We start from the raw sequence: 27,882 nt of genomic DNA, 5'->3' as shown, positions 1-27,882 counted from the left end.
CACACCATGATGCCGGGTGTTGGCCCTGTGTGCCTCGGTCGTATGCAGCCCTGATTGTGGCGCTCACCTGCACGGCGCCAAACACGCATACGACCATCATTGGCACCAAGGCAGAAGCGACTCTCATCACTGAAGACGACACGTCTCCATTCGTCCCTCCATTCACGCCTGTCGCGACACCACTGGAGGCGGGCTGCACGATGTTGGGGCGTGAGCGGAAGACGGCCTAACGGTGTGCGGGACCGTAGCCCAGCTTCATGGAGACGGTTGCGAATGGTCCTCGCCGATACCCCAGGAGCAACAGTGTCCCTAATTTGCTAGGAAGTGGCGGTGCGGTCCCCTACGGCACTGCGTAGGATCCTACGGTCTTGGCGTGCATCCGTGCGTCGCTGCGGTCCGGTCCCAGGTCGACGGGCACGTGCACCTTCCGCCGACCACTGGCGACAACATCGATGTACTGTGGACACCTCACGCCCCACGTGTTGAGCAATTCGGCGGTACGTCCACCCGGCCTCCCGCATGCCCACTATACGCCCTCGCTCAAAGTCCGTCAACTGCACATACGGTTCACGTCCACGCTGTCGCGGCATGCTACCAGTGTTAAAGACTGCGATGGAGCTCCGTATGCCACGGCAAACTGGCTGACACAGACGGCGGCGGTGCACAAATGCTGCGCAGCTAGCGCCATTCGACGGCCAACACCGCGGTTCCTGGTGTGTCCGCTGTGCCGTGCGTGTGATCATTGCTTGTACAGCCCTCTCGCAGTGTCCGGAGCAAGTACGGTGGTTCTGACACACCGGTGTCAATGTGTTCTTTTTTCCATTTCCAGGAGTATATATATATATATATATATATATATATATATATAAAAATTCGACACATGTATGCTTCAAACATGGTATACTACTTTCGTAGGATACCTGCCTTTAAACTGATTTCCATTACTGTATCTGACAAAGTCCTGCATGTTCTATAAATTAGGACGAAATCTGTGATGACAAACAGGTGCGCTGTCCTTGTGAGAGGAGAGCTACACGGCTCCTCGTGGGTATTTATTGAAGAAAACTGTTTTTCGAGAATGATTGGAGAGCTTGTCACAAAAGTGATAAATCTTGTTCGTTAACTTCGTTGAGCAAGGCGTAGTACCGATGAAGAATCGTATGTCAGAAAAAATAACTGGACTGAATTTTAAGTCGCAGCGACAAATCAAATCTTAATCACACTTTTCTCCGTGTTAACTGCCTTTTCTCGAAATGAACCTGCTATTTACAATGACGAGAAGGAAAACCGTGATACCAGCCTTGTCTGCAGTGTAAGGAGCTGCTTCTGCCAGCCTGCCGGGGTGGCCGAGCGGTTCTAGGCGCTACAGTCTGGAACCGCGTGACCGCTACGGTCGCAGGTTCGAATCCTGCCTCGGGCATGGGTGTGTGTGATGTCGTTAGGTTAGTTAGGTTTAAGTAGTTCTAAGTTGTAGGGGACTGATGACCTGAGAAGTTAAGTCGCATAGTGCTCAGAGCCGTTTTTTGGCTTCTGTCACGGCTGCGATGGGATGCCGCCGCCAGAAGTGACCGACGGCGCACGGTGGGAGATGTTTCCAGAATGAGATTTTCACTCTGCAGCGGAGAGTTCGCTGATGTGAAACTTCTTGGTAGATTAAAACTGTGTACCGGACCGAGACTCGAACTCGGGACCTAAGTGTTGGGCATCAGTCAAGGTACCGCTCACGTCGTCATGACAGGGCATCTGAAGTTCCAGAAAACCTGTGATCAGTGGTTTCGCACAGCATGACGGTGGATCAGAAGCTGACGTCGCTGCAGCGTCTAGAGCGCCAAGATAACAGAAAGATGAACTTTCTTAGAATGTAGGTGGAAATGACTGAAAGGATTCCCTCATTTTATATTTTCGCATAACTGCAGTTTTCAGAATTGTGTTCACAATCTCACAGCTATTTGAAATATTTCTGTTGTGCCGTGCCTACTGGTCGAATATGGGGTGCCGGCCGTGGTGGCCGAGCGGTTCTAGGCGCTACAGTCTGGAACCGCGCGACCGCTACGGTCGCAGGTTCAAATCCTGCCTCGGGCTGGATGTGTGTGATGTCCTTAGGTTAGTTAGGTTTAAGTAGTTCTAAGTTCTAGGGGACTGATGACCTTAGAAGTTAAGTCCCATAGTGCTCAGAGCCATTTGAACCATTTGAATATGGGGTGCATAGGAAACCTGCTTCTCGGATCGATAGACAAGTATTCAAGCAAATTGTATTAATGAAGTTCATTACAAAAGGAAATGATTACAGTACTTAACTTTGTGATATACAGACGTGTCGCGAGCCAAGGGCGACAGACAAACATAAGCAAACTCTTCAGTGTATACAAATCGTGATGCAAGTGAAATAATACACTTCCTAAGACACTGCTGTAGCGTTCGTAGGACGGCTTCTCTTCAACTCGGCGGAGCGGCACTTATGTTCTCTTCGTCTCGAGACCGCCGCTATCTCGGGTGTCGTCGTAGAGAGGAGTCGGTCAGCGTATTACTGGCTGACGTCTTCACAGCCCTCTCTGCTGTGATATTTTTGACCGTCGTGCCGGCCCTTACTGTAGGCCGGAACAATTAATAATGATGGTTGTGAATGTTCGTTGATCTCGTAGTTCCTGCAACAACTGCGTTGCACAGGTATTTTTGACAGATGATGTTTTTATCTGAACTGAAAATGTAGTAAGCATCGATGTATATATTACAAAACTATCTGTTTCTGGTCACGCTCAGTCGTTAAACGGAAAAGAAATAAAAGAGAAAGCACACGTTTCAAGTACTCATGGGATTTAACACATGCTCTAATCACCCTCTCCTCCCCCCGTCCGTGTCATCCTCCTCCCACCCTCTCTTTCTCCGTGTCGTCCTTCTTCCCCCCCACCCCCGCCCCCCTCCCGATGTCCATCTTCTCCTCATCCTCTGCACGTCCACTTCTCCTACCCCACCCCCTCCATTTCATCCTACCGCCTCTCTCTGGTTATCACCTCCGACTCCGCTTCTATATCCATCTTCTCTTCTCCCCTCTCTCTACCCTTGAGCCATGTTTATTGTTATTACAAATTCAGATTCTCTACTAGCGGTTCTAGGCTCTTCAGTATGGAACCGCGCGACCGCTACGGTCGCAGGTTCGAATCATACCTCGGACATGGGTATGTGTGATGTCCTTAGGTAAGTTAGGTTTAAGTTGTTCTACGTTCTAGGGGACTGATGACCACAGATATTAAGTGCCATAATGCTCAGATCCATTTGAACCATTTAATCATAAACCGAAAAGCCATAAACAGAACTTCTCTGTTTACTAACAACGATTCACTGTACGCACCGGTATGCCATATTGGTACCTCTGACGAAGAAAAAAAAATCAGAACTCCAAATTTTGAGAAGTGATACGATATAACTTCTGCGGTTGAAGCGATATGAAACAAATGCTACTTTCACACTTCTAAAATTCTACGAAAAGTGTTAAAATAACGTTTAAAGAGATCTAAATTTCAAAAACTTCCCCCGGAACTTCACAGTATTGGAAACTATTTTTTTACAAATCAAGCAATATATATATATATACATATATTCCAATTCTGTGAAGTTCCGGGGGAAGTTTTTGAAATTTAGATCTCTTAAAACGGTATTTTAACACTTTTCTATATAAAGGGGATATACATAAAATACTTTCAGACATTTACTATTTTCTAGAAACGAACTTTTACATATATGTAATATATATATTACATATTTATTAATATCTTGCATACATTAAGAAAACTGGCATATAAACATATGCACATATTTGAATGCAAATATGTCAAAATTTCGAATCTTTCTGTGAAGAACATTTGGAGAGTTAATATTCTGAACAAACGAACATTTACATTTTTATTTATATGTAAAAGTTCGTTTGTAGAAAATAGTAAAGCTCTGAAAGTACCTAACCGTTTCCTATGAAATTTTGACACGACGTTGCATTTTAATACAAGTTTGTTTTCATATATGTTCTGGAGCGCCATGAGGTGTGTAGATATACTACGTTTTAATTTGTTATGTATGTATATATTGCATATGTATATACCTTATGGCGCTCCACCAGGTACACAAAAATGCAACGCCTTGTCAAAATTGCAAAGGAATCGGTGAAGAACTTTCGGTGATACACAATTCTGAAGAAACTAACATTTCTTTTTTATTTATTTGGATGTTTTAATGTTATAGTAATGTGTTATTGCTTTTTTTTTAAATCTTGGACATCTGTGACTGATCAAAAGTAACGGTAACGGCAAGTTACATTTGAAGGGAGGAGTTTGCAAGTAACAAAGTGCGATCCCCCTTCCCTGGAACCGCACCAGCTCTGACAGGATCGCTCTCCTCTCGTGTTGCAGGGCGTGCTGGTGCAGGAGGTGGACGAGGGCCAGCCGTGTCTCGAGTGCCAGGAGAAGTGCCCCGGCTTCACGCCGCACGTCTGGCGGTGAGTACGAGCACCAGCCCTAGCCTGTCTGTTTGTTTTGTCTGTCTCTCTGTACGCGGGCCCGGCACTGTCCCTGGCCGGCCTGCAGCCGCCGCTGGACACCTGGCGGGCAGCAGCGGAAGCGACGCTCGCCTCCCCGTTGACGGCGCTCCTGCACATTCGGCGCAAAGCGATCCGTTGTCTGCCGAGCTGACGCTACTTCGTACGATGTAACATCACCGTTACTCCGTCTCCCAATGCGCTGCCGACAAACTATTGTTACACTAAACGATTTTATACAAGAGGCTTTGTTGTGACAGTGACGCAGGAAGGCGTAGCTCACAAGCGCTGGGCGAGTCCTCGCCATTGTTCCAAACGGGCAACTGCCTCAGTTGCCTTGTTTTATGAAGTTTCGTATCTGCAGCAAGTAGTTAGACATTTTTTTGCTTCAGTTGATTCTCTGTTTATTCAACTATTGCTCTTTCGGTACTCTAGTTCGTTTTGAACGTCTAATTTATTGGAGATACTGACATAACCTTTTATTTTTATCAGTTGCACACTCGCTAGCAACAGCTTAAAAGCTAAACGAGATAAGCGGTGGCCTCAGCTGTTTGTGTGCGCACTTCCCCTACGGCGAGGTGGCCGTTCACAAGGGAGCACCCATCGCTAGCGTCCTCCCCTCCCCCCTCTGTCTGCCGTCCGTGCAACTACTAACAGGTAGGCTTTTTGTGTGCACTCTAACCAAAGGCGTTACGACTGTAAATGGCTTTTAAAAGTGTAATGTTGTTGCATTAATTTGTTCTGAAAGCGGTGCTGATATTCAACATAATAAAAGCGGGTTAAAAGCTGTGAGCTATCTGGGGAAGTTATCCTTGCATTACTGAGCAACTGTTTCACCAGGTATCCAGTCTAGCTTACCAAATTCCCAACCAGACTAACATTAATTATAATCTTTTAGTACTCATCTTACGACAACCGGTAAATCAAAAGAAATAAATCAGTTTATATTTAGACATTTATTTTAACATTGATCATTGTACCGTTAAAATGTCAGCATATTAAACTTGATTCATAACTAAACTGGTGCCTTATTTAGGATTGTGAAAATGTGAGTTTGTAATCTTACGGATCACATCAAATATGGAGCCAAGATTGGGAGACTGCATACAACACTGCATTCATAAAATAACACACGAAGAACGTTGGAACATATGCAAGAGGAAATTAACCACAACCAACCGATTCAATTTTCACCCGAAGAAGTTACGTTCGTAGCGCAATCCTGCCCGCCCACACACTGGTATACTAAATTCATACTAACTCTCTGTGAAATCTTCCCGAAAAGAATAGCTGAGGGCTTCTTTGATGATTACACCACATGCTTCACGTGGTCAACTTGGCTTACAGAAAGAGTGTAACTCCACAATAATTTTGATAGTTAAAATAAATTACATCGAAACGCAATTTACAAAAGAAAAACCTCGAACTGGTTAATGTCGTCTTACCATTAACCTGATGGGTCAAACAATTGTATAAGCACGTGGTGCTGGTCTCACAAAGTACACTCCACGTGGGTTGAACATAAAGAAAAGTTGCTATATTGAAAAATATTGTCAAGACGAGATGTTATAATCTCACGCACATTCGCATTTAAGGTTGATGATCTTAGTTAGAGTTACTGGTTCCACGTGGTTCCACTTTACTCACAAAGTAGTGACAAAGCAACTACTGGAAGATATTCTGAACTTCACACTCGAAATACACTGTGTTGCAATTTAAGATAACATTAGATATTTTAGATCCAAACCTGAAATAAAGGTGATTAAATTTTCAGTTAGGCTGAACTTAAGAAATCCATTGCCCTACGGACTTAGCAGACACACGCTTAGCCGGAGATCTTACCACTTCAGACGCTCGCCGCGGACAGACTGACCTGGGCTCCTACCGAGCGTGCTTAACAGATACAAACGGAAGTGACCAGAGAGGCAGCTTCCTATACCAACATGACAAGGGACGGACAGGACCATACTAAGAACAGAAACCTCTCTGCTACCATCAAGCATTCAACTAGAAATACATTTTCTCATTCATCCTCTCACACAGAAGGGAAGGGGGATGACAGTATCTTATCATATACAGTATATAAAAGAAAGCGGATGTAGGTTCCGTATGAGACTGTGAGACATGAATTACATATAAACTGTGTAGTAGCGTGACAGATCGTTCTTGTTTATGTGTAAAAGTAACACGTTTCACTACTCATTCTCCTCCCAGATAGTCAGAAACACCACAGTACATTTAGAAGTGGAATGCATGCCGTAAATGACAACAGTTTTAAGAAATTAACATGAAAGGAATCCAACAGAGATCTTTCAAAAGCATTTTTTAATAAGCGACTGGTCTCGGTCAAACATAGCAAGACTTAAATTTGAATAGTGACGTTAAAAAAATAGCTGTTTCAAAAAATCGACTGAAATTGTAAGCAGAGAAAATGGTGTTTGGAACGGTTCGATTGTTAAAGTATACTTTCAGTAGCAATCACCATGCTGCACGATGGAATTTCTAAATAATATCAAAGTTGTGCACAACGAACAGAAAAGATTTTATTACTACTAGACTGCAGAAAGTATGACGTTGGCGGAAGCAGTATTCATTCATTTTATTCGTGACGTATTTCAAGGCTGAGGGTTTTCGTCAGGTGGAGAACTGAAGTCGGCATGACGAGTAGGTTGGGGACAGCGATACGCATTGTAATGAAATATCGAATCGGTGCTGTCATTGTCCAGGCGCCATCGTTTCTACGCGTATAGAAATGCGGTAACATTTCGTTTCCTTCGTGTCCTCAACTGTTTGGCCTCCATTCGCCTTGTAAATAAAATAAATAAGTATTGTGACAATCAAGGAAGTATTTTAATTATATCCATTCTACAGCGATTGTGGAAAAGCCTCTAACTGAAAACAGCTATTTCGCATACCAGTTACTTTTCTATCAGTATTTACTGTGCTAGGTACGATTTGTTCTGATACCAAATTCCCATTACGTTTTACGTCGTTTTGTGGGTGTTACGCTGGAATCGTTACCCTGGCCACTAAACACGATCTAGCCTGAGCCGTCCGTTCTGTCTGTGACAACCTACAGTCGTAAAGTTATTGAAAGTTTGTTTCTTAGTAAATCCTTCCACAGATTTAGTGTAGTTTCCTTTGGATGTGTTCTCCTCTAACACTAAGAGAAACAGAGAGTTTCTAGAGCAGGTGTGAGCAAACAGCGGCCCACTAATGGTTTTTTTGCGGCACAACAAGACAATCCAGGTTTTTATGTAAGAAATTATACCTTTTCTGAAATGCAGAGTTAACTAATGCATGCAATCATTTTAAAAGGTCCGCCCCTGCACTAACCTCTGCTCCCACAAAGTGGCCCCTTAGCCAAAAATATTTCCCACCCTGTCCTAGAGCACTGCAGATTCCGAACTTTGCAGCTATCACACGTCAATGGGAAACTTAAACGATATCAGAGGTCTGTGCTCGACAGACGTGAGGAACCCAATCTGGAGAATTGTCAAAATGTCATGGGAAAGCATAAACTACACACCAAACGTAAATGACTAAAATTAAGGTATCGTTTAAATATACTGTCAGTGTTATTTTCTCCAGAGAAGTAAAAAACTGCTATGGCGAGTTTTGACATATTGCACCATCTGCGTCAATGCATTTCGGTAGTTGTGTCATAATTTGAGGAACAGCTTGTTTCATCAGTTAGTTAAATGAATTTACTGAAGCAAGTAATCACGAAACAAAGAAATGGCGAGAATGGTAAAAATTGAGAGAGATTTCCGCCACCGAATCACTGGTTAGGAAAGTACGATCTACATATTATACCATCGTGGTGCTTCTGCTCATGTTACATTAAGAATGTCAGAGAGTGGATAGTCGTATAATTTAGAACTGGTAGCACATTAAATCAGTCTGCGTGGAATAATAGGCCAGAATGAACAACTTGAGCTATTTCATGAGCGAAGGGGTATAATCCTGTAGTTAGTTACGCTTTTGTTTCGAGAACGACTGTAATTATAGTACGATATTTTATTGATTTCCGTACCTGTTTTTTCATGTATCTCCATTGTACGACAACTCAAACCGTTATTACTCAATATTGAATAAAATGATACCGTTAATGGAATGTGTGAAATCCAGACAACGTCGGTTAAGGTAAATGTGTGCATTCCGCACGATGAGTGTCATTTATTTAAGTGCAAAACATGGCTCTCCTTAAGGAAAATGAAGAGAATTTGAAGGATGTCTCACGTAGACATTCTTCGGCTTGAAAATACACGAACGATCGGCAGAAACTCTAAATACCCTCCGCTACGCAGCTTACTTTCTTTCCGATGTGCCACGAGTCTCCTGGCATACTTAACTACAATATTTGAAAGATTCACCATTGTTTGTGTTTCCGTATTTCCAAAAGCGCACCTAACTAGCAAAGTTTGCGAGTAACTCTTTTCATCCTGCTGAGTGTGAATCGTCAAAAGCGTCAGCGCTGTGTATCAGCCAAAACACATTGTACAAAAATAGACGTAGCTAAAGAATTCATATGTCAGACATCACTCCGTTGTTGAAATGAATTCATAGTAAGTGATGCGGTATAGTTGTCTAAACTTCTCCAGTGCACTCGCCCGCTGTTACACGCCTACAAGTAGCGGCAACCAACAAGGCGCCATTGGCTTGCGTGCAGTCTACACTACAGGCGTTCTCTGATTCTGATTCATGTGGTAGCTTCCCTGTATACAGTGGTCGTAGAGAATATACCGTAATATCGTAATTCAGTGACATAATATATTTTAAAAGGAATACTGCTCAGCATAATGAAATATTGTACGCATGTTGTCCTCAACGCAATGGTTGGTTTGAACAGAGAAACGTTTTTCTCCTGGACATGGTATGCTCTTGCCTTCATTCCACAAGAAAAGTTATTTATCCCATCCAGCTATTTAGTAACGACCAAACAAGGAGAAAGAGTCGTATGACATTGTTGGCTGGGAGACATCCAGTGGAGGGATCAGGCAGCTTATCAGAAAGAGTTTTGTTCCTCCGCGCAAAAAGGCCCCTATTCTCGTGGTGAATGTTGTGACGAGTATAGGCAATGAATGTCTGTAGAGAGTAGTGCCGTGTATGTGTTACGTGATAATGCGAGAAGAGAGTGAGTGAGATCCGTTGCCGTCATATGGTTTAACTCCTGTCGAATATATCCAAAGGGTCCGCCGAATTTAACGTCTCCATACGACGGACGAGCCACCACTTTTAGTGTTACAAGCCCTTTACACCATCTACCGTCAAAATACTGGTGGCGAAAAGATTTTCCAGCAGCAGAATGTGAACCGGATGCATGCGAGACGAGCGCCACCGCAGAGCAATGCCGTAGTGACATTAAATACGAATCCAAGCCATAGTAAAACCAAATATTATTTTCACGTGCGCTGAACATACCGAGGCGTAAAGGAAAACGTTAGCGAAAGGATAACCAAATCCCAGGACCTTGGATCGAACCGTCAAACTTGGGATATGACATCCGCTCAACCACCGAGTACAATAAAATTAAGTCAATCGAAGGTAGTATCGAACTCTATCAATACCTTTTTTTTTTTTTTTTTTTTTTTTTTTTTTTTTTTTTTTTTTTTTTTTTTTTTTTTACAGAAGGTAAGATCGCGGGGTTCCCCTTTTATTCCCTGATACCGACAGACTAAGAGTGAAATCATGTTATACCAGGGTTAGTAATGGTCTACACTAACGACCCGACTCGGATTCGCAGGGTTAGCATTAAGTACCTATGAACAGACGACTTGCGTGGCATAGCGGATTTTGTTTACGGGCTACTGCGTAGGTTCAAATGGCTCTGAGCACTATGGGACTTAACTGCTGTGGTCATCAGTCTCCTAGAACTTAGAACTACTTAAACCTAACTAACCTAAGGACAGCACACACATCCATGCCGGAGGCAGGATTCGAACCTGCGACCGTACGGTCGCGCGGTTCCAGACTGTAGCGCCTAGAACCACTCGGCCACCCCGGCCGGCTACTGCGTAGGGTTATGAATACATTTCAGAGAACATCGTTAAGTAACTGAATATCATCAATTTCATATAACTCTCACGCGATGAAAGCAGCGCACAGCAGGAAAGTTCTCTAGAGGTATGAATGTTGGGTGTCCCACATTGAATTGGCGTTTGGAGTGACATCTCATGGCAATAACAGTAGCACATCGTGATGTAAGTAATATGTTTACAACCGATGTAAACAATGAATGCGAATCATGGGTAATGTGTGTCTGAGGCTGGCTGAAGTGGCACAAATAAAAACGCTCGTTACTTTTGAATACATTATGGGAGTGACAGTGATCAATGTGTTTCACATATTTACTATCAAAGACAGTCTTGATCACAATTTATTTATTATGGTGACCGGTTTCGACCACTTTTGTGGTCATCTTCAGACCAATGAGTAAGAACCACCTCCTGCTGGAGAATCACTACTGTAGTGTCCAGCAGAGGGAGGTTCTTACTCATTGGTCTGAAGATGGCCACAGTAGTGGTCGAAACCGGTCACCGTAATAAATAAATTGTGATCAAGACTTTTCTTGAGAGAGAAAAAAAAAACACGCTCGTGATATACATATTTAGCTCGTGTACAGCACTCGTCTTGTGTAGTTTAGTAAGCAATTTGATGAACCGTTGAGACGCATTACCACAGTGCTTTGTCGCAGACGCTTCATGGCAGACTTCTTCGCCGTGTCCTGCAAAGAATCGTGTCCACATCTAGTTTTTATCCAAGGAAGGAGGAAAACTTCAAGCTCAGTCGTCTGCTGCGCTACTGAAAGGACGTACAGTGTGCAAACGAAGCAAAGTTGCTGAAGAAGTTTTTCAGAAAACGTGTTAGTTGTTTTATAAAAAATAAACCATCACATGTGTTGGATTCGCATGTTTTTTCGCTAAGAAATTTTTCTCAAACAATTATAGGGAAACGATTGTTTAAAAAAAATATGATTTTGTTCAAATAGTAAGTCTCACATTACAGAGTGGTGATGTGGTGGCTATCTTTTCACTATTGATCATATTTATTACAATGCTTCAGAATTGAGCAACTCATTCCCCATGATTAGAAGAATTTGCATTGAATTAAGAGTGAAAATTGCGATCGCTGATCTGAGGGAAGCGGAAATTCGCAGTCCGAAATTAATAGTACGTTAAAAGGCAGAGTAAAAAAATGACTCAACCAGGATACGAACCCAAAACCTTGGGTTGCCAGCCACACGCTCTATGGCCAGACCACCTGATAAATCCTGTTTGTTGCATTCTCGAGACGTTGCTGTACCCTCGAGTCATGGTGGCTCTTCTCTAGGTGACAGAGGTATCATTTTCACAGCTTAACTTTAATTCATCACAATTCATATAATATGTACGAAATACTTATAAATTAGGCGCGAAAACCTTCCTCGTGACTCTCTCTAACTATTAATCAAAACCGGATCAAAATCCATGTAGCAGTTCCTGAGATTAACTTGCACATACAGGTGAATACGAGCGAGCGACCTGAATTTATATTTAGACGAAAGCGGTAATCACCTTGAAAAATCAAGGCCATGAAACTTTCTGAGAGTCCTTCTCTACATATTTACCATACGAGGGATGACTTGGAGGAGACCTTGGTTGCAGAAGTTTTCATTTTTGATGTTCAGAAAACGTCGAAAATCACTTCAACATTCTGGAAATGGCGGACAAATATGGATTCTTCATCCAAGGAAAAATGAAGAAGTCATTGGGTGTCGCTTGTGTGGAATACGGAGAATGATGGAAAATATAATAGCTCGAATAAGCAGAGTGTGTAATTCTGTGCTGTACAGAATTAGCTGGGGCGTTGTTTTGGAGAAAAATCGACTTTTGTGCTACTTCCAGCAGTGCTTCGTCTTGCTAGCCTCCCCTAAATTCGTCAGGAGACTGCGGCAGTATGCTGGTTTGATAGTTTACCACGTAGGAGCATAATCTGTTGGCAGCAAACCGCGAAGTCACAAAAAAAAAAAAAAAAAAAAAGTTTAGTCCCCCTTAAACATCCCCCAATCCCACAAAAAAAAGTACTCAACATCACCTTGCCCGATGCTGGTTGGGTCGTTGCCTCTTTCTGCTGTATACTGACATTGGAAAGTTTTTGCCGGGTTAGAGTCCAGGTTCAGAGTAAATTTTCATATGTCACTATTGAGTAGTAGATCCGTACCCAATACCGTTTATATCAAGGAATTCACAGTTAGCGAATAAATTCCGAAGTATTTTATACTGCTCTGGATCATTAATAGTGTCTGTTCCTTCAGACGTGCATATTAGTCAGCAGTAGTTGCTGCGGCTTTATTCTCCTTGAACCACCCATTTAGCGGTGGGCTGTGCCATCTTGTTTTTGCTGCTCTAGCCACATGCTACAGTACTGTATTGTGTAAGGCTACAGGCGTGTACTTGGATACATACAATAGGGTTCAAATGGCTCTGAGCACTGTGGGACTTTACAGCTATGGTCATCAGTCCCCTAGAACTTAGAACTACTTAAACCTAACTAACCTAAGGACATCACACAACACTCAGTCATCACGAGGCAGAGAAAATCCCTGGCCCCGATACAATAGGGTTGGCGGCGTTGGGATCGTGGGGGGTAGGACTGGTTGTTGTGAGGGCATAATGTTGTTATCTTTCGGTTAGCAGCGCAATTTATGAGAAACGAACAAAATACAATTATATTCGCATCTCTCTCCAGAGCAAGACTTGGAGCAGTAACTAAGCAAATTTAGCAATAATTTAAATAACAGTTAACAGCATGCTCAACGGTTAAAATCCTAGCAACTTAATAATGTCCCAAACATAAGCATGGGGTTAACAGCTGCATTTCTTCAAAAGATATGTTGTAACACGCCCAGCGATGCAACTGGTGGGGAACCCTTAAACTGTTATCGCTTTGACTGTGCTCCCTGTCCACGCCACGTACCTCGTACTGCCGCGGCGGTCGTATTATTTCCATACCACACCGCTGCTGGCTTGCCTGGAATTATGTATATAAATATGCAAGCGGGTTTAGGGGAGCCACTAAACACAACACTGTCCTATGTCTGGTATGGCTCAGAGCACTATGGGACGTAACATCTGACGTCATCAGTCCCCAAGGCTTAGAACTACGTAAACCTAACTAACCTAAAGACATCACACATATCCATGCCCGAGGCAGGATTCGAACCTGCGACCGTAGCAGTCGGGCGGTTTTGGACTGAAGCGCCTAGAACCGCTCGGCCACCACGGCCGGCTATGTCTGGTACGAACAATTATATTCTGAGACGATAAGAAAATCGCAAGTTGCACTGTTTACACTCTAAGTCGTAAGTGTTGATGCCAATAACACTCTTGCTGATTCGATGAGAGGTACAGTACAATATTCTCGACGTTGTTAATGTCTGTTCTATTGTACCTCACGCCGCCACACGTGTTTCACAGTCTTACTCTGGCCGAACCCTCGGCGATAGATACATAGGCCATGATGATGATTATCTATCCACAATTATCACTTGGACGAGCGTACGCTTAACAGACACAACGCGGGTGATTGTTGATGATGCGGAAGCCGAATGGTCGAATGAAAGTTCTTACGCTTGTCACTTACACACAGGTATCTGATACCAGTCCTTCTTGACACTTATAGTAATATGACACTGTACATAATAGTTAATCTACAGTTCACAGTTCTCACTTGTACGAGCGTGCGCATAACCGTCGCGACGCGGCTCATTGTTGATGATGTGGAAACGCGATGACCGAACGCATGCTCTCTCGCTCGCTATGTCCGCAGCGCTTGGTGTAGTGGAGCCGGCACTGTAGCTCAGCGTGTTCGACCAGACAGGCGGTAGCCCTCTGTAATAAAAAAAAAGTGAGTAAAGGAATCAACGATCAACTTGTCAACTTGAACGGATATCTTGTGACGTCCGCCCAGACCAAATGCAAAGAACAACAAAGAACAAAATATAGAAAAAAAAGAGCTAGAGTTGCTGCCTCTGGATCACGCGGTCCCGGGTGCGATTCCGGACCGGGTTGGGGATTTTTTTTCTGCCAGGGGACGGGGTGTTTGTGTTGTCCTCACCATTTCATCATCATTTGTGACAGTGGCTAGAGTGGACTGTGAAACAAAGTGGACTGTGTAACAATTGGGACTTTGTGCGGACGCTGATGACCGCGCAGTTGAGCGCCCCACAAACCGAACATCATCATCATCTTCATCGCGCTCGCTACAAGACACTGGCACTTGATTGCTCTCCTTTGTGGTAAACTATTTTACTGATTCACATTAGTTCTTTCTGGGAGGCCGAACACAGCGCGGATGATTGATGTTGTACAGTACGATACGCAAACGGGCGGATACTCAAATACGTTATCGGCGGCAATGCTCGTTTTTAATTACTTCTTTAGGCACTTTTCACTGAATTCACTTCCATATCTCATTACTTCACAGTAATTGCACTTGCAGCCACACTTGGACTTCCATAATAATGCTTTTCCCATGCAGAGCTACCCACAACACAACATAACATAGCAGCTCCTTGTCCCGTGCTCGACTCTGCAAAAGCAGCCGCTCGCAAAGATAATCCGCAACCAACCCAGCGATATGACAATACGCTTGCAATGTCGTTCAAACTCGGCATGTGTCACTAAGAAATAGTTTAGAAAAAGAAACACGCAGATGGAAACGAGGTGACACGGCAATAGTATTAATAGGGAATATGATCCATGAGCACTACAAAACTAAATGAAATTCATCTAATTCTTTTACCGTGAAATTACCACGCAATATCCCTTTCAGTTAAGTCAATGGAACCTTCTATAAGGGAGACGGTTGTCAATTGAACGGCGGTTTCTGTGGGGACACAAGATTCCCTCGAAGAATATTAATTACAGGGAAACACACCCTAGGACACGGGCACTACCGCGCCAGGCTCCTGCAGGCACGGGAAGCGACTCCCTCGCTCAGTCGGCGCGGCGCCCGCCGTGATGTCTCCCAAACTCGGCGGCCACCGCTGGCCCAGACGGCGCGCCGCCGGCAGCGAAGCCTCCTCCGCGGTGGCTGACCCGTCTCCTGCTACTGTTGCCCCGGGCGCTGTCCCCTGTGTGGTTCTGTATCAGCCACTATGTCGCTTCCTCCTCGACTTCGGTGGCGCTAGCTGAGGTTCTCAAGATGTACTGGGCGCCTTGTTGGCCACAGCGAAAGAACTGTTTGCGAATTTTAGCGCCACCTGTTGAGCGAGCCAGGACCACCACTGTGCTGCCACTATTACGCCACATAAACAGAAAATTAATTCGACAAAACTGTAAATATCCTCATTAGTGCGAGCAGGCATGGCGCACCAATGATACCGTACAAACTTATTTACGTATGAGGGTAGTTCATCTTTCCCGCGAATCGACTGTCTCGACCATTTTTGCCTGTTATCTACATCGACACTGGCAAATGTCTGTTCCCGGGATTCCACAACTTACGAGAATGACAAAAAATATACTTTATTCGTGTGATATAACTTCAGATTAAGAAATTTCGGATTTTTTCGTTTACTTGTGCTGAGAAACATCGCTTCTTGTTAAATTTTATGTTTCTAGGTCAACAGGAAGTGTCCTATATATTTTGATGAGTGAGTTTGCGAGTATCAAAATATGCGACATAAGTGGCCATATCTTTTGATTGCCATTACGTAGAAGCTTAATTTTTATTTTGCATCGCCAAGATCGTAGACCTTAGTATGTGACATAAATTTCAACTTGATTGATCCACCCGTTCCTGAGAAAATGGGGGATTAACAGTTGGACAGACAGACAGACAACAAAGTAATTCTGTAAGGGTTCCATTTTTATCGAATGAGGTTCAAATGGCTCTGAGCACTATGGGACTTAACATCTATGGTCATCAGTCCCCTAGAACTTAGAACTACTTAAACCTAACTAACCTAAGGACATCACACAACACCCAGTCATCACGAGGCAGAGTATCGAATGAGGTACGAAACCCTAAAATCCGTCAAAGTTCCGCAGAAGTTTGTTTTTATTAACTGATTATTAGTTTCTGACTTCTTTAGCCCATTTTCAAACCAACCACATCCGTTACGTGTGAACGCTGGCCACATAGCGGGCGCGCGTTTGTGTATGTGTGTGTGTGTGTGTGTGTGTGTGTGTGTGTGTGTGTGTTTGTGTCGGTGGGTGGGTGTGACCGAGTGCAACATTATAAAAAAAAACCATATGTTGCACTCAGCTATGTGGCTAGCGTTCAAACGTAATGGATGTTGTTCTATGACTTACGTGGACGATTTGAAAATGTAAGCTTAGATGGGTAGATCACATAACTAATGAGGAAGTATTGAATAGGATTGGGGAGAAGAGAAGTTTGTGGCACAACTTGACCAGAAGAAGGGATCGGTTGGTAGGACATGTTCTGAGGCATCAAGGGATCACCAATCTAGTATTGGAGGGCAGCGTGGAGGGTAAAAATCGTAGAGGGAGACCAAGAGATGAATACACTAAGCAGATTCAGAAGGATGTAGGTTGCAGTAGGTACTGGGAGATGAAAAAGCTTGCACAGGATAGAGTAGCATGGAGAGCTGCATCAAACCAGTCTCAGGACTGAAGACCACAACAACAACAAGCTAAGCAAAGCGAACTGTCTAGATGTATCCACCCAACAGTCGGTTCTTACATTAGACCACTGTCTAAGATCGCAGAGTCGCGCCGACGTGTGTTGTGGAATATAAGAATCATATTTGCATTTCGAGTATGGCTGAACTCTGGCTACATTATGTATTCGTGACAATGAAAATTTGTATCGGTCTGGGACTCCAACTCTTGACGCTTGACAGGAGTGGTCGTCTTGAGCGCCTCGGCCACCCGTGCGTGCTCCCCAGACCGACCCAAACTTTCGTATCTCACAATGTCTGAAGGACATTGCAAAAAGTACGTTAGAACAGCGCAGGCGCTGCAGTATAGTATCTTGCTATGGAACTTACAGTGGGGAAGAGCTGGTGCTATTTATTTCATTTAGCACTAAAGATCACAACTTTTCTAATTTCAATCCTTATTTTCTGTTAAAACTTTTCCGTGTTTTTGAATTTCTATAACCTATTTTTACATCTCTCTTGATGTCCCACTCATCTGAAGACGAAACGTTAGGCAGGGAATTACGCCTTGGACCACAGCCTTATGTGCATAGAAAAAAAGTATCATCAGTTACTGCCCCATGCTGTTGGTTTTCCAGTTATTACGGTGAGACGTGTAGGCTGATGTTGTAAAGCGCTGTTCTGAACGGATAAAGTGGCTACTTGAAGAGAAATCTCTTCATGGCAGGACATCGCCGGTCGGTCTCTCTCTCTCTCTCTCTCTCTCTCTCTCTCTCTCTCTCTCTCTCTCGTTGACGACGTCGTAACGCTGTCGGATTTCCTGGCGCTGGCGCTGCCTTGGCGGCGACATTGGGCTGTTTTACTGCCGGCCGTGCCCGACCCGCGGCGGCTAGAACACAAGGGCCGCGACGAGAGGAAGTCCTCGCATTTCAGCTGCCTACTTTAATGGCCGCCACTCCTTAGCGGCGCAGACAGCAACTCGTGTACGGCCGGGTTTAGTGTTATTGCAAGCGACGATTGAGAGGGCAGCGGGCAAGTCTTTCTGGAGCGATCGTAGGTCGAGCATGAGATACGATGGGGGATCACGCGTTCAAGTACAATTTTAGGTTGACCACAGGGAGACACAGTGATAGTAAATAATAAACTAAGCGCACGGCATTACAAAAGAAAAGTGAACAAGTCATCCCCACGAGACAACACGCTTATACTGTGTAACACCACTTCTGACGCTGACAGTGGTCTGGATTTCAGCTCCCGTTTCGAATGACGTCGATGTCGACGTCGTCCAAAGAGTTTTCAGACTGATTTTTATTCGTGGCGTGTAAAGCGACATCAGTGCAGTAACCACGGTGGCAGACAATGATGATGATGATGATGGGTTATGGCGCTAAACAGCAAGAGAATCTGCGCTCTTGTTTGAACTCAATACAGACGAGTGTGGTGAAAATCTGATAAAAAACACAATAAATTGTAAAACCACGATGTATCCGCACACAACAATTGTATAGATAACGCTGATATGGTGAACGTCATAAAATACCATCAGTAAGAGTCAGACAAAACACAGCAGAATATGCCGGCCGGTGTGGCCGTGCGGTTTAAGGCGCTTCAGTCTGGAACCGCGTGACCGCTACGGTCGCAGGTTCGAATCCTGCCTCGGGCATGGATGTGTGTGATGTCCTTAGGTTAGTTAGGTTTAATTAGTTCTAAGTTCTAGGCGACTGATGACCTCAGAAGTTAAGTCGCATAGTGCTCAGAGCCATTTTTGAACAGCAGAATAACTAAACAAACTCAAGAATACCAGTACAGACACGGTTAAAAAGGGGACACACAACTGTGGCTGGGTTACTTAGGGTTGTGTTGCCCAGGTGCACCATCACACATTAAAACTTCACACCCAATGTTTTGGGGAGAAGTCCGACCACCATATAAAGTATTAAAACACTAACTATATTTATCTCATCATCAGTTAAAACAGATCCTGTGGGACACCCAAATCTGTACGAAAAAGTTCGATATTTGCGTCCATTCAACGTGCCGTCGTTAAAACACGGGGCCAATGACTTTGTTCCGCATGGCGCTACACCATAAGTTAAGCGACCAAGGACGTTGGCGGTCAACTTGCCGTAACCAGTGGCAATTGTCTTCATTGCAGTAATGCGTGTTACGCCGGTTAACGCTACCATGATTTGTGAATGTAGACTCAACGGAAAATAGTACCACGGCAAAGAACGTGGGGAGGAGGGGGGGATGGGGGTCGTTTGCATTTGTTGGCATGCCCATTCATATGGATGACACCTACGGCGATGCAGTATTGTGACTAATCTACCTACTGACATACTGGAATCGCGGTGTAATTGCCGGGCGCTTATCCGTGGGTTATGGTGCACTGCCGCTAGTACAGCTATTTCACTAGCTTCTCCTGGAACACGTTTGCTTCGTTTCCTTTTGCCGTCTGACATAGAGGCGTTCAAAACCTTGTAAAATAGCGAACGAGAGCGAGCTTTCTGGTTGTTTTGTATCTGATAGGGTTCGCGAGTGCGACATTGAATTCTGTAGTTACTTACTTTTCCTGACAATCCTCTTCAATGACCGTCTGTCACGATCACTCGACACACTCTTCCGTCCGCGTTGTGTTTTAACGTATGGTGTTTTTCCGCTTTCCTTGTATGCGGTATAAAACTTTGATCGGCGCCTCTTGAAACACCAAACATTTTGGCTGCCTTGATTACAAAAGCACCCACCATGCCAGCACCAACAATTTACCCAGCGTTAGTTTCAACATAATGGACTCCCAGCTACACAGAACACTGTTCCTACCGCAACTGACCCCTGCAGCGTGTTGAGTACATTGTACGTGCGCCGTGTGTGGTCAGATGCAACAGCGCAACTTGCGGGCCTGGCTAGCAGCTACATTTATGTTCAAACATGCATTTGTCGCAATTTTTCCATATTTTTGTCCATCCACTATAGCTTTGGTGCTTTTATTAGTAGCATAGGAGTTGTCACAACGTTAACTCTGTCTCTTGCAAACAATCCTGTTGGAGAACATCCGGAACTGAGCGTTATACTAGAGATAGAAAATACCGCTTCAGTTGTTCACTCCCTGCTATGCACTCATAGGTAGCAAACCGCGCCTAGTACACGTCCCCCGCGGCGCTCAGGGACCACAGCACAGTTGCGAGACCTGAAGATGGGCTTATGAGAGCCCGAAACCTGTCGTGTAGTAATAAAAGAAATTTACAACTGAAGCGTTATTTTCAACCTCTGTCTCTTGGTTGTTATTGAGGTAGGAAACCCTTGCTTAGAATGTAGCAGTCCAGGCAATTAAGACGGATCGAGCAATAAAAGTTCCCGAATACATCTACGGAGCAATATGGTGCGTAATTGTGTTTCGCGCTGCGTCAAGCAAGCTCCGAGAACGAAAAGAAAATGTGTGTCTATTTAGAAAATGTTCAAATGTGTGACAACTCTTATGGGACTTAACTGCCAAGGTCATCAGTCCCTAAGCTTACACACTACTTAACCTAAATTATCCTAAGGGCAAACACACACACCCATGCCCGAGGGAGGACTCGAACCTCCGCCGGGACCAGCCGCACAGTCCAGGACTGCAGCGCCTGAGACCGGTCGGCTAATCCCGCGCGGCTGTCTATTTAGATTTGATTTGGTATTGCAAGTAGGCTGTTTAGGTTTTTATGCTGGTAACGCCATGTAGCGCTCTGTATGAAAATCACTGACTGTGCTGTGTGGAGTCTGAGGCTGGTCGGCATTGTTGCAATATTCGCCATTGTAGTGTTGGGCAGTTTGATTTTAACAGCGCGTAGCGTTGCGCAGTTGGAGGTGAGCCGCCAGCAGTGGTTGATGTGGGGAGAGAGACGGCGAAGTTTTGGGAGCGGATGATCTGGACGTGTGTCCATCAGACAGTAAATTTGTAAGACTGGATGTCATGAACTGATATATATTATGACTTTAGAACACTGTTAAGGTAAATACATCGTTTGTTCTTTATCAAAATCTTTCATTTGCTAACTATGCCTATCAGTAGTTAGCGACTTCAGTAGTTTGAATCTTTTCTTTAGCTGGCAGTAGTGGCGCTCGCTGTATCGCAGTAGTTTGAGTAACGAAGATTTTTGTGAGGTAAGTGATTCATGAAAGGTATAGGTTATTGTTAGTCAGGGCCATCATTCTTTTGTAGGGATTATTAAAAGTCAGATTGCATTGCGCTAAAATTATTGTGTGTCAGTTTAGTGTTGATCAGAATACGTAAAGAGAGTAATGTCTGAGTACGTTCAGTTTTGCTCAGCTGTTTGATAAGCAAATAATGTAAGAGGTTTATCAGCACAGTAATTCATTAATTTTTTCTAAGGGGACGTTTCAGTATTACCGAAATGCTATGGAAATACTCGGGTATGTTGATAACGAAATTGGTATTCTATTGTGGAGAACGGCGCAGTGTTTACCTGATGATGGCAAAAATGTTCGAATGTGTGTGAAATCTCATGGGACTTAACTGATGATGGCAGCGTGCTGTGCGGTCTTGCCAAATTAAATATTGACATTAAATGCCCACTGGAGAAGAAAAGTGCGTCGTGTAGGAAATATGCACGTCCGCCAGCGGTGTGTATCGGTGCCTGTGAGAGGAGACGCGGGATTTGCGTCGTCACACGGCGCCCGCTGATCCGCGGCCGGAAGGCTCGTTACTCTGGCTGTAGGAGGTCCGCGAGGCGCTGACAGGCCCCTCCTGAGCCGGCCGCAGCTGTCGCCGCTTGCCTTCCCTGCCAGTGCCTCGCTGGCGCAGCTGACTCCTGTCCCCGTGGCAGGCTTCCCGTGCTGGCGACGGCAGACCGCGGAACGTCTGTTCTCCCAGCGCCTGGCACTACCGACACGGCCACCCTCGCGCCTGCTTTTCCATCTTCTCTCGCCGAAGACGATCAAGTCCTTCCAAGTGCCGCATGAGGCGTAACCTGGCGTGTAAAGTGTGTTGACTGTATTTTGCTGGCATAAAAGACGTTACAAGGAAGTGGCAAATGAGTGCAAGCGTTTGCTGCTTCGGTCACTTTCTGTAGCATTGTTTTCGATACGTGAACGCATCATGGTTGAAAAATCCTCCACCGTTTCGCCCAATTTTGTGTTCAGCCATCGTCAGGTTGGTGGTTTGTGTTAGTCGTAGCCGTGCGGGATTAGCCGAGCGGTCTCAGGCGCTGCAGTCCTGGACTGTGCGCCAGAGGTTCGAGTCCTCCCTCAGGCATGGGTGTGTGTGTTTGTCCTTAGGATAATTTAGGTTAAGTAGTGTGTAAGCTTAGGGACTGATGACCTTAGTAGTTAAGTCCCATAAGATTTCACACACACTTTGTTGCAAGTAAGTTGTTTGTTTTTCAACCCTAACTATGATTCAAATGGCTCTGAGCACTATGGGACTTAACATCTGAGGTCATCAGTCCCCTAGAACTTAGAACTACGTAAACTTAACTAACCTACGGACATCACACACATCCATGCCCGAGGCAGGATTCGAACCTGCGACCGTAGCAGTCGCGCGGTTCCGGACTGAACCGCCTAGAACCTCTCGGCCACTGCGGGCAGCCCCTAACTATGAAAATGTTCTACCAAGAAGTGACGGAAGAATCATTACAGCGCAGAGAGGGGGGCGGGGGTCTTTTTGAATTACAACATGGGGTAAAAAGTTTTTAGTTTAGCCCGGACCAGCGGCCATTTGTCTTACTGTAGCTATTACAGTATATTACGCAAGGTTTTAACGACGAACCGGAGCTACCTTCAGGGCAAATTGTACGAATCGATTAATTGCTTTTGCAAACGATTTTAATTGGGCTGCAATTAATGCTCAGCTAAAGTCACCATCTGTACGTACGCCGTTGGGATTTTACGTGCAAAAGCACGTTTTTTGTGAGCTCTTTTTTACGCGCACCATTTCTACACTCCTGGAAATTGAAATAAGAACACCGTGAATTCATTGTCCCAGGAAGGGGAAACTTTATTGACACATTCCTGGGGTCAGATACATCACATGATCACACTGACAGAACCACAGGCACATAGACACAGGCAACAGAGCATGCACAATGTCGGCACTAGTACAGTGTATATCCACCTTTCGCAGCAATGCAGGCTGCTATTCTCCCATGGAGACGATCGTAGAGATGCTGGATGTAGTCCTGTGGAACGGCTTGCCATGCCATTTCCACCTGGCGCCTCAGTTGGACCAGCGTTCGTGCTGGACGTGCAGACCGCGTGAGACGACGCTTCATCCAGTCCCAAACATGCTCAATGGGGGACAGATCCGGAGATCTTGCTGGCCAGGGTAGTTGACTTACACCTTCTAGAGCACGTTGGGTGGCACGGGATACATGCGGACGTGCATTGTCCTGTTGGAACAGCAAGTTCCGTTCCGGTCTAGGAATGGTAGAACGATGGGTTCGATGACGGTTTGGATGTACCGTGCACTATTCAGTGTCCCCTCGACGATCACCAGTGGTGTACGGTCAGTGTAGGAGATCGCTCCCCACACCATGATGCCGGGTGTTGGCCCTGTGTGCCTCGGTCGTATGCAGTCCTGATTGTGGCGCTCACCTGCACGGCGTCAAACACGCATACGACCATCATTGGCACCAAGGCAGAAGCGACTCTCATCGCTGAAGACGACACGTCTCCATTCGTCCCTCCATTCACGCCTGTCGCGACACCACTGGAGGCGGGCTGCACGATGTTGGGGCGTGAGCGGAAGACGGCCCAACGGTGTGCGGGACCGTAGCCCAGCTTCATGGAGGCGGTTGCGAATGGTCCTCGCCGATACCCCAGGAGCAACAGTGTCCCTAATTTGCTGGGAAGTGGCGGTGCGGTCCCCTACGGCACTGCGTAGGATCCTACGGTCTTGGCGTGCATCCGTGCGTCGCTGCTGTCCGGTCCCAGGTCGACGGGCACGTGCACCTTCCGCCGACCACTGGCGACAACATCGATGTACTGTGGAGACCTCACGCCCCACGTGTTGAGCAATTCGGCAGTACGTCCACCCGGCCTCAAGCATGCCCACTATACGCCCTCGCTCAAAGTCCGTCAACTGCACATACGGCTCACGTCCACGCTGTCGCGGCATGCTACCAGTGTTAAAGACTGCGATGGAGCTCCGTATGCCACGGCAAACTGGCTGACACTGACGGCGGCGGTGCACAAATGCTGCGCAGCTAGCGCCATTCGACGGCCAACACCGCGGTTCCTGGTGTGTCCGCTGTGCCGTGCGTGTGATCATTGCTTGTACAGCCCTCTCGCAGTGTCCGGAGCAAGTATGGTGGGTCTGACACACCGGTGTCAATGTGTTCTTTTTTCCATTTCCAGGAGTGTATGTTCCAGACTTCTGCGAATCGGTTGAAATTTTGTAGTAAGGAAGACAAATACATGTAATTAATTGTCGTCCTGTTGTTGCGTGAATGCTTTATCAGGTGCCCAATATGTAAGCAACATGTTTGGAAGGACAATAAAAAAACCCATACATGATCAGTTGTCACCCGAGTCAACGAAAATCTACATTGGTTGCCAAGCTACGGCGATCTAATGTCAAAATCATAGTAGAGTAAAAGTTGGGAACAAGAGTGAAAAATGCTCTTATCGTAGCACAAAAAAGGCGAATGTGTCCTGAGTAGAGTTAGGGATGTGAAAGAAGTTAACTAACGTTTCATCTTATGACGCAGCTTCAAAGACAGTTCAGTGAGAATATCTTCACTGCTTCCCCAAAGCAGTGAGCCCTCTTAGAGCCACTCTCTGTTAAATGTATGGTACGTGATATAAGAACAAATAGACACAAATCTATGTGTTTCTGGAGAGTGGGATGCATCTTAAGTAGGAAGTATTCACTGCAGGCTGAACGCCTCATTAGGTCTTGGGTGTAAAGGACACCTTGCATCAACAGAAAAAGGCGAATTCGCGACTCTTCGGACCACACTACATGTGTCCAGCCAGCTACTGTTCGGTTTCTGTGCTGTTTGGTCCGTCGAAAACGTGCAGCTTCACGTCTGACTCTAAGCAGTGGCCTTTTACGAGGTACTCGGACTCCAAATGTCCCATTGCAAGCAATTACCTTCTCAGTCTTCGCCAAGATTGACTTGCATCCACTAGCAGCAGCAGTTCCTGCAGAGTTTGAAACGGATTGTCAGCTTTTTATTACCAGTGTTTGATAGCAAAGTTCCCTTCAAGTTTATAACAAATAAAAATAATAAAAAGGGATTACTGCGCTGAATGCTTATTTATCTCAAGTTGTAAGCATTTATCTCAACCACCTGCTTTCAAATCAGTCACAGTTGAGCACATACCCACTCTTAAGGTTCACATGGTCCAGTCAACCAGTCACACATTCCCAGAACTCAGTCCCAATGGTCACTTTCATATCCATAAACTCTTACCTCAGTTAAATTGTCATACATTTTACTTTGTTTCTCTTCGCAATCTTTAGTATTATATTGATACAAGATTATACTTCAGTGTTGTGTATTTTAGTTATGTACTGTGTTTGACACTATTCATCGTGCAAACTGCAATTTAACATGCTCGGTCCAAAACCTGAGTGGAGATGAGCGCTCGATTTCAGACTTCTCACCCAGTGTCGGCACTAAAGATTCTGTGTTTGTCGGAAGTACATTCCAAGACAAAGAAAAAAAAAGACGCAACACGAAGGAATTATCTTAATGGGATGGAAATTAATTGGTGTGATGTATATGAACAGACAAACAAATGATTGCAGTTTCAGAAAAATTGCATGATTTATTCAAGAGATAGAGCTTCACAAACTGACCAAATCAATAAAATATTGGTGCACCTCTGGCCTTTATGTAAGCAGTTATTCGGCTTCGCATTGATTGATAGAGTTCTTGGATGTCCTCCTGAGAAATATCGAGCCAAATTCTGTCCAACTGGCGCTTTAGATGGTCAAAAATCCTGACATGGTTGGAGGGCCCTGCCCACAATACTCTGCGTTGTAAGGATGATGTGGATGATAACCAAAGCGGTCCTGCTATGAAATGAAGTGGCACCCCAGTCTGTCACTCCTGGTTGCCAGGCCGTATGGCCGGCGCCAGATTGGCATCTCCAGCAGTACAATAGCCGTAATACTCCATATTTTCTCGGTTGGGGAGACCATGCTGGCTTCGTGCTTGCCAAACCCAAAACACTACCTTGACCAGCAAGGTCGCCGGCTTTCTCCCCAATTAAGGAGGTTTGGAGCAACACGGACAGGGGCCTACAACGATGTCGGGATTTTCACGAGATGACGCGCCAGTTGGACAGAGTTTGGCACAATTCACTAGGACGTCCAACAACTCTGTCAATCAATGGCAAGCCGAATAACTCAAAAAATGGTTCAAATGGCTCTGAGCACTATGCGACTCAACTTCTGAGGTCATCAGTCGCCTAGAACTTACAACTAATTAAAACTAACCTAAGGACATCACACACATCCATGCGCGAGGCAGGATTCGAACCTGCGGCCGTAGCGGTCGCTCGGTTCCAGACTGTGGCGCCTAGAACCGCACGGCCACTCCCGCCGGCGCCGAATAACTGCTTGCTTGCATTAGGGCCAGAGGTGAAACAACGCATTCCTGACTTGCTTAAATTGTCAAGCTCTTTGTCTTGAATAAATTACGCATTTTTTCTAAAATTTTAATCATTTGTTTGACTGTACATCACATCCACCGATTTACATTCCATTCGCATAATGCCTTCGTGGTGCGATGGTGTTTTGAGTGTGTATTTTCTTCTGTGTCTCTTGTAGGCGCTAGTCAGTTTTTTTCCTGACTGTGGCGCAATAAACCGAAAACCAGTTGGAAACAAACAAATATTAGTAGAACATAATGCTGTTATTTATTTTTCAGTCTTAAATGTGAACCAAGCTGTTTATTTCAGCATACTCGGTGACCAAGCGTTGCCCTTTCTTCTGAAGTTTCGTGATTCGTATGTTGCGGACACTTCCGTCTTCCAGTATGACGACAGCCCTATTGACAGAGCTGCACGCATACGTTCCTGGTTTGACGAAAACTTAGACACCCTATCTCCCCTCAACTGGTTCGTTGAATAACCCGTGCTTAGTGCTATAAAAATACCTGTGACTATCTGGAACATTTGATGAAACGCAGTTATCAACATCCCCGCCATTTTGTTCCCCTACTGGATCTAATTGTTAAGAGTGGTTCCACTGTCATATGGCATACCTGAAGAAGATTGTGTCACCAAGTGTCAAGACTGGAGTCTGTGTTACACGCTACTAACGTGACATTTTTTTTTTTATTTTTTTTATTTTTTTTTTTTTTTAATTTACCGGCTTTTGGAACGTGCTCATACAGCCAGCTCAACAATGGAATTGTTACATTATGGGTTAAAGTTTGTTTCGACAGTGCGAAGTGAACATCAGTTTAAGTCGTAGCCTGGTACGAAGTATTCTGAAACGAGCAAACAAGACAAAAATAAATTTGTAAATTTGCGGTAAGATCTTATGGGACCAAACTGCTTAGGTCATCGGTGCATAAGCTTACACACTACTTAATCTAACTTAAACTAACTTACGCTATGGACAACACACACACACATACCCGAGGGAGGACTCGAACCTCCGACGGGGTGAGCCGCGCGGACCGTGCAAGACTCCCCAGACCCCGCGACTACCCCGCACGGCTAAGACAAAAATGGAACGTAGAATACAGACAAGTAATATGGTACAAAAATCCTACTGGTACCACGATAAGAA

The 27,882-nt window shown here is 45.0% G+C and overlaps 1 protein-coding gene and 1 non-coding gene across 2 annotated transcripts in view; one reads left to right on the top strand and one right to left on the bottom strand.

The window, feature by feature from the left end:
* The window catches only part of LOC124545856, a 1,204,377-nt gene that overhangs the window by 385,084 nt on the left and 791,411 nt on the right, over positions 1-27,882 (top strand). The window contains exon 3 of the mRNA XM_047124814.1: positions 4,401-4,486. Coding sequence (XP_046980770.1) covers positions 4,401-4,486 — 86 coding nt within the window. The remainder of the gene's footprint in view (positions 1-4,400; positions 4,487-27,882) is intronic.
* On the bottom strand, positions 10,450-10,532 carry Trnap-ugg. The gene has a single exon. It is a non-coding gene; the product is annotated as a tRNA-Pro (tRNA).

The sequence above is a fragment of the Schistocerca americana genome, chromosome 8 (genome assembly GCF_021461395.2).
Source record: "Schistocerca americana isolate TAMUIC-IGC-003095 chromosome 8, iqSchAmer2.1, whole genome shotgun sequence".
NCBI lineage: Eukaryota > Metazoa > Arthropoda > Insecta > Orthoptera > Acrididae > Schistocerca > Schistocerca americana.
This window is presented reverse-complemented; position numbering and strand designations above follow the sequence as displayed.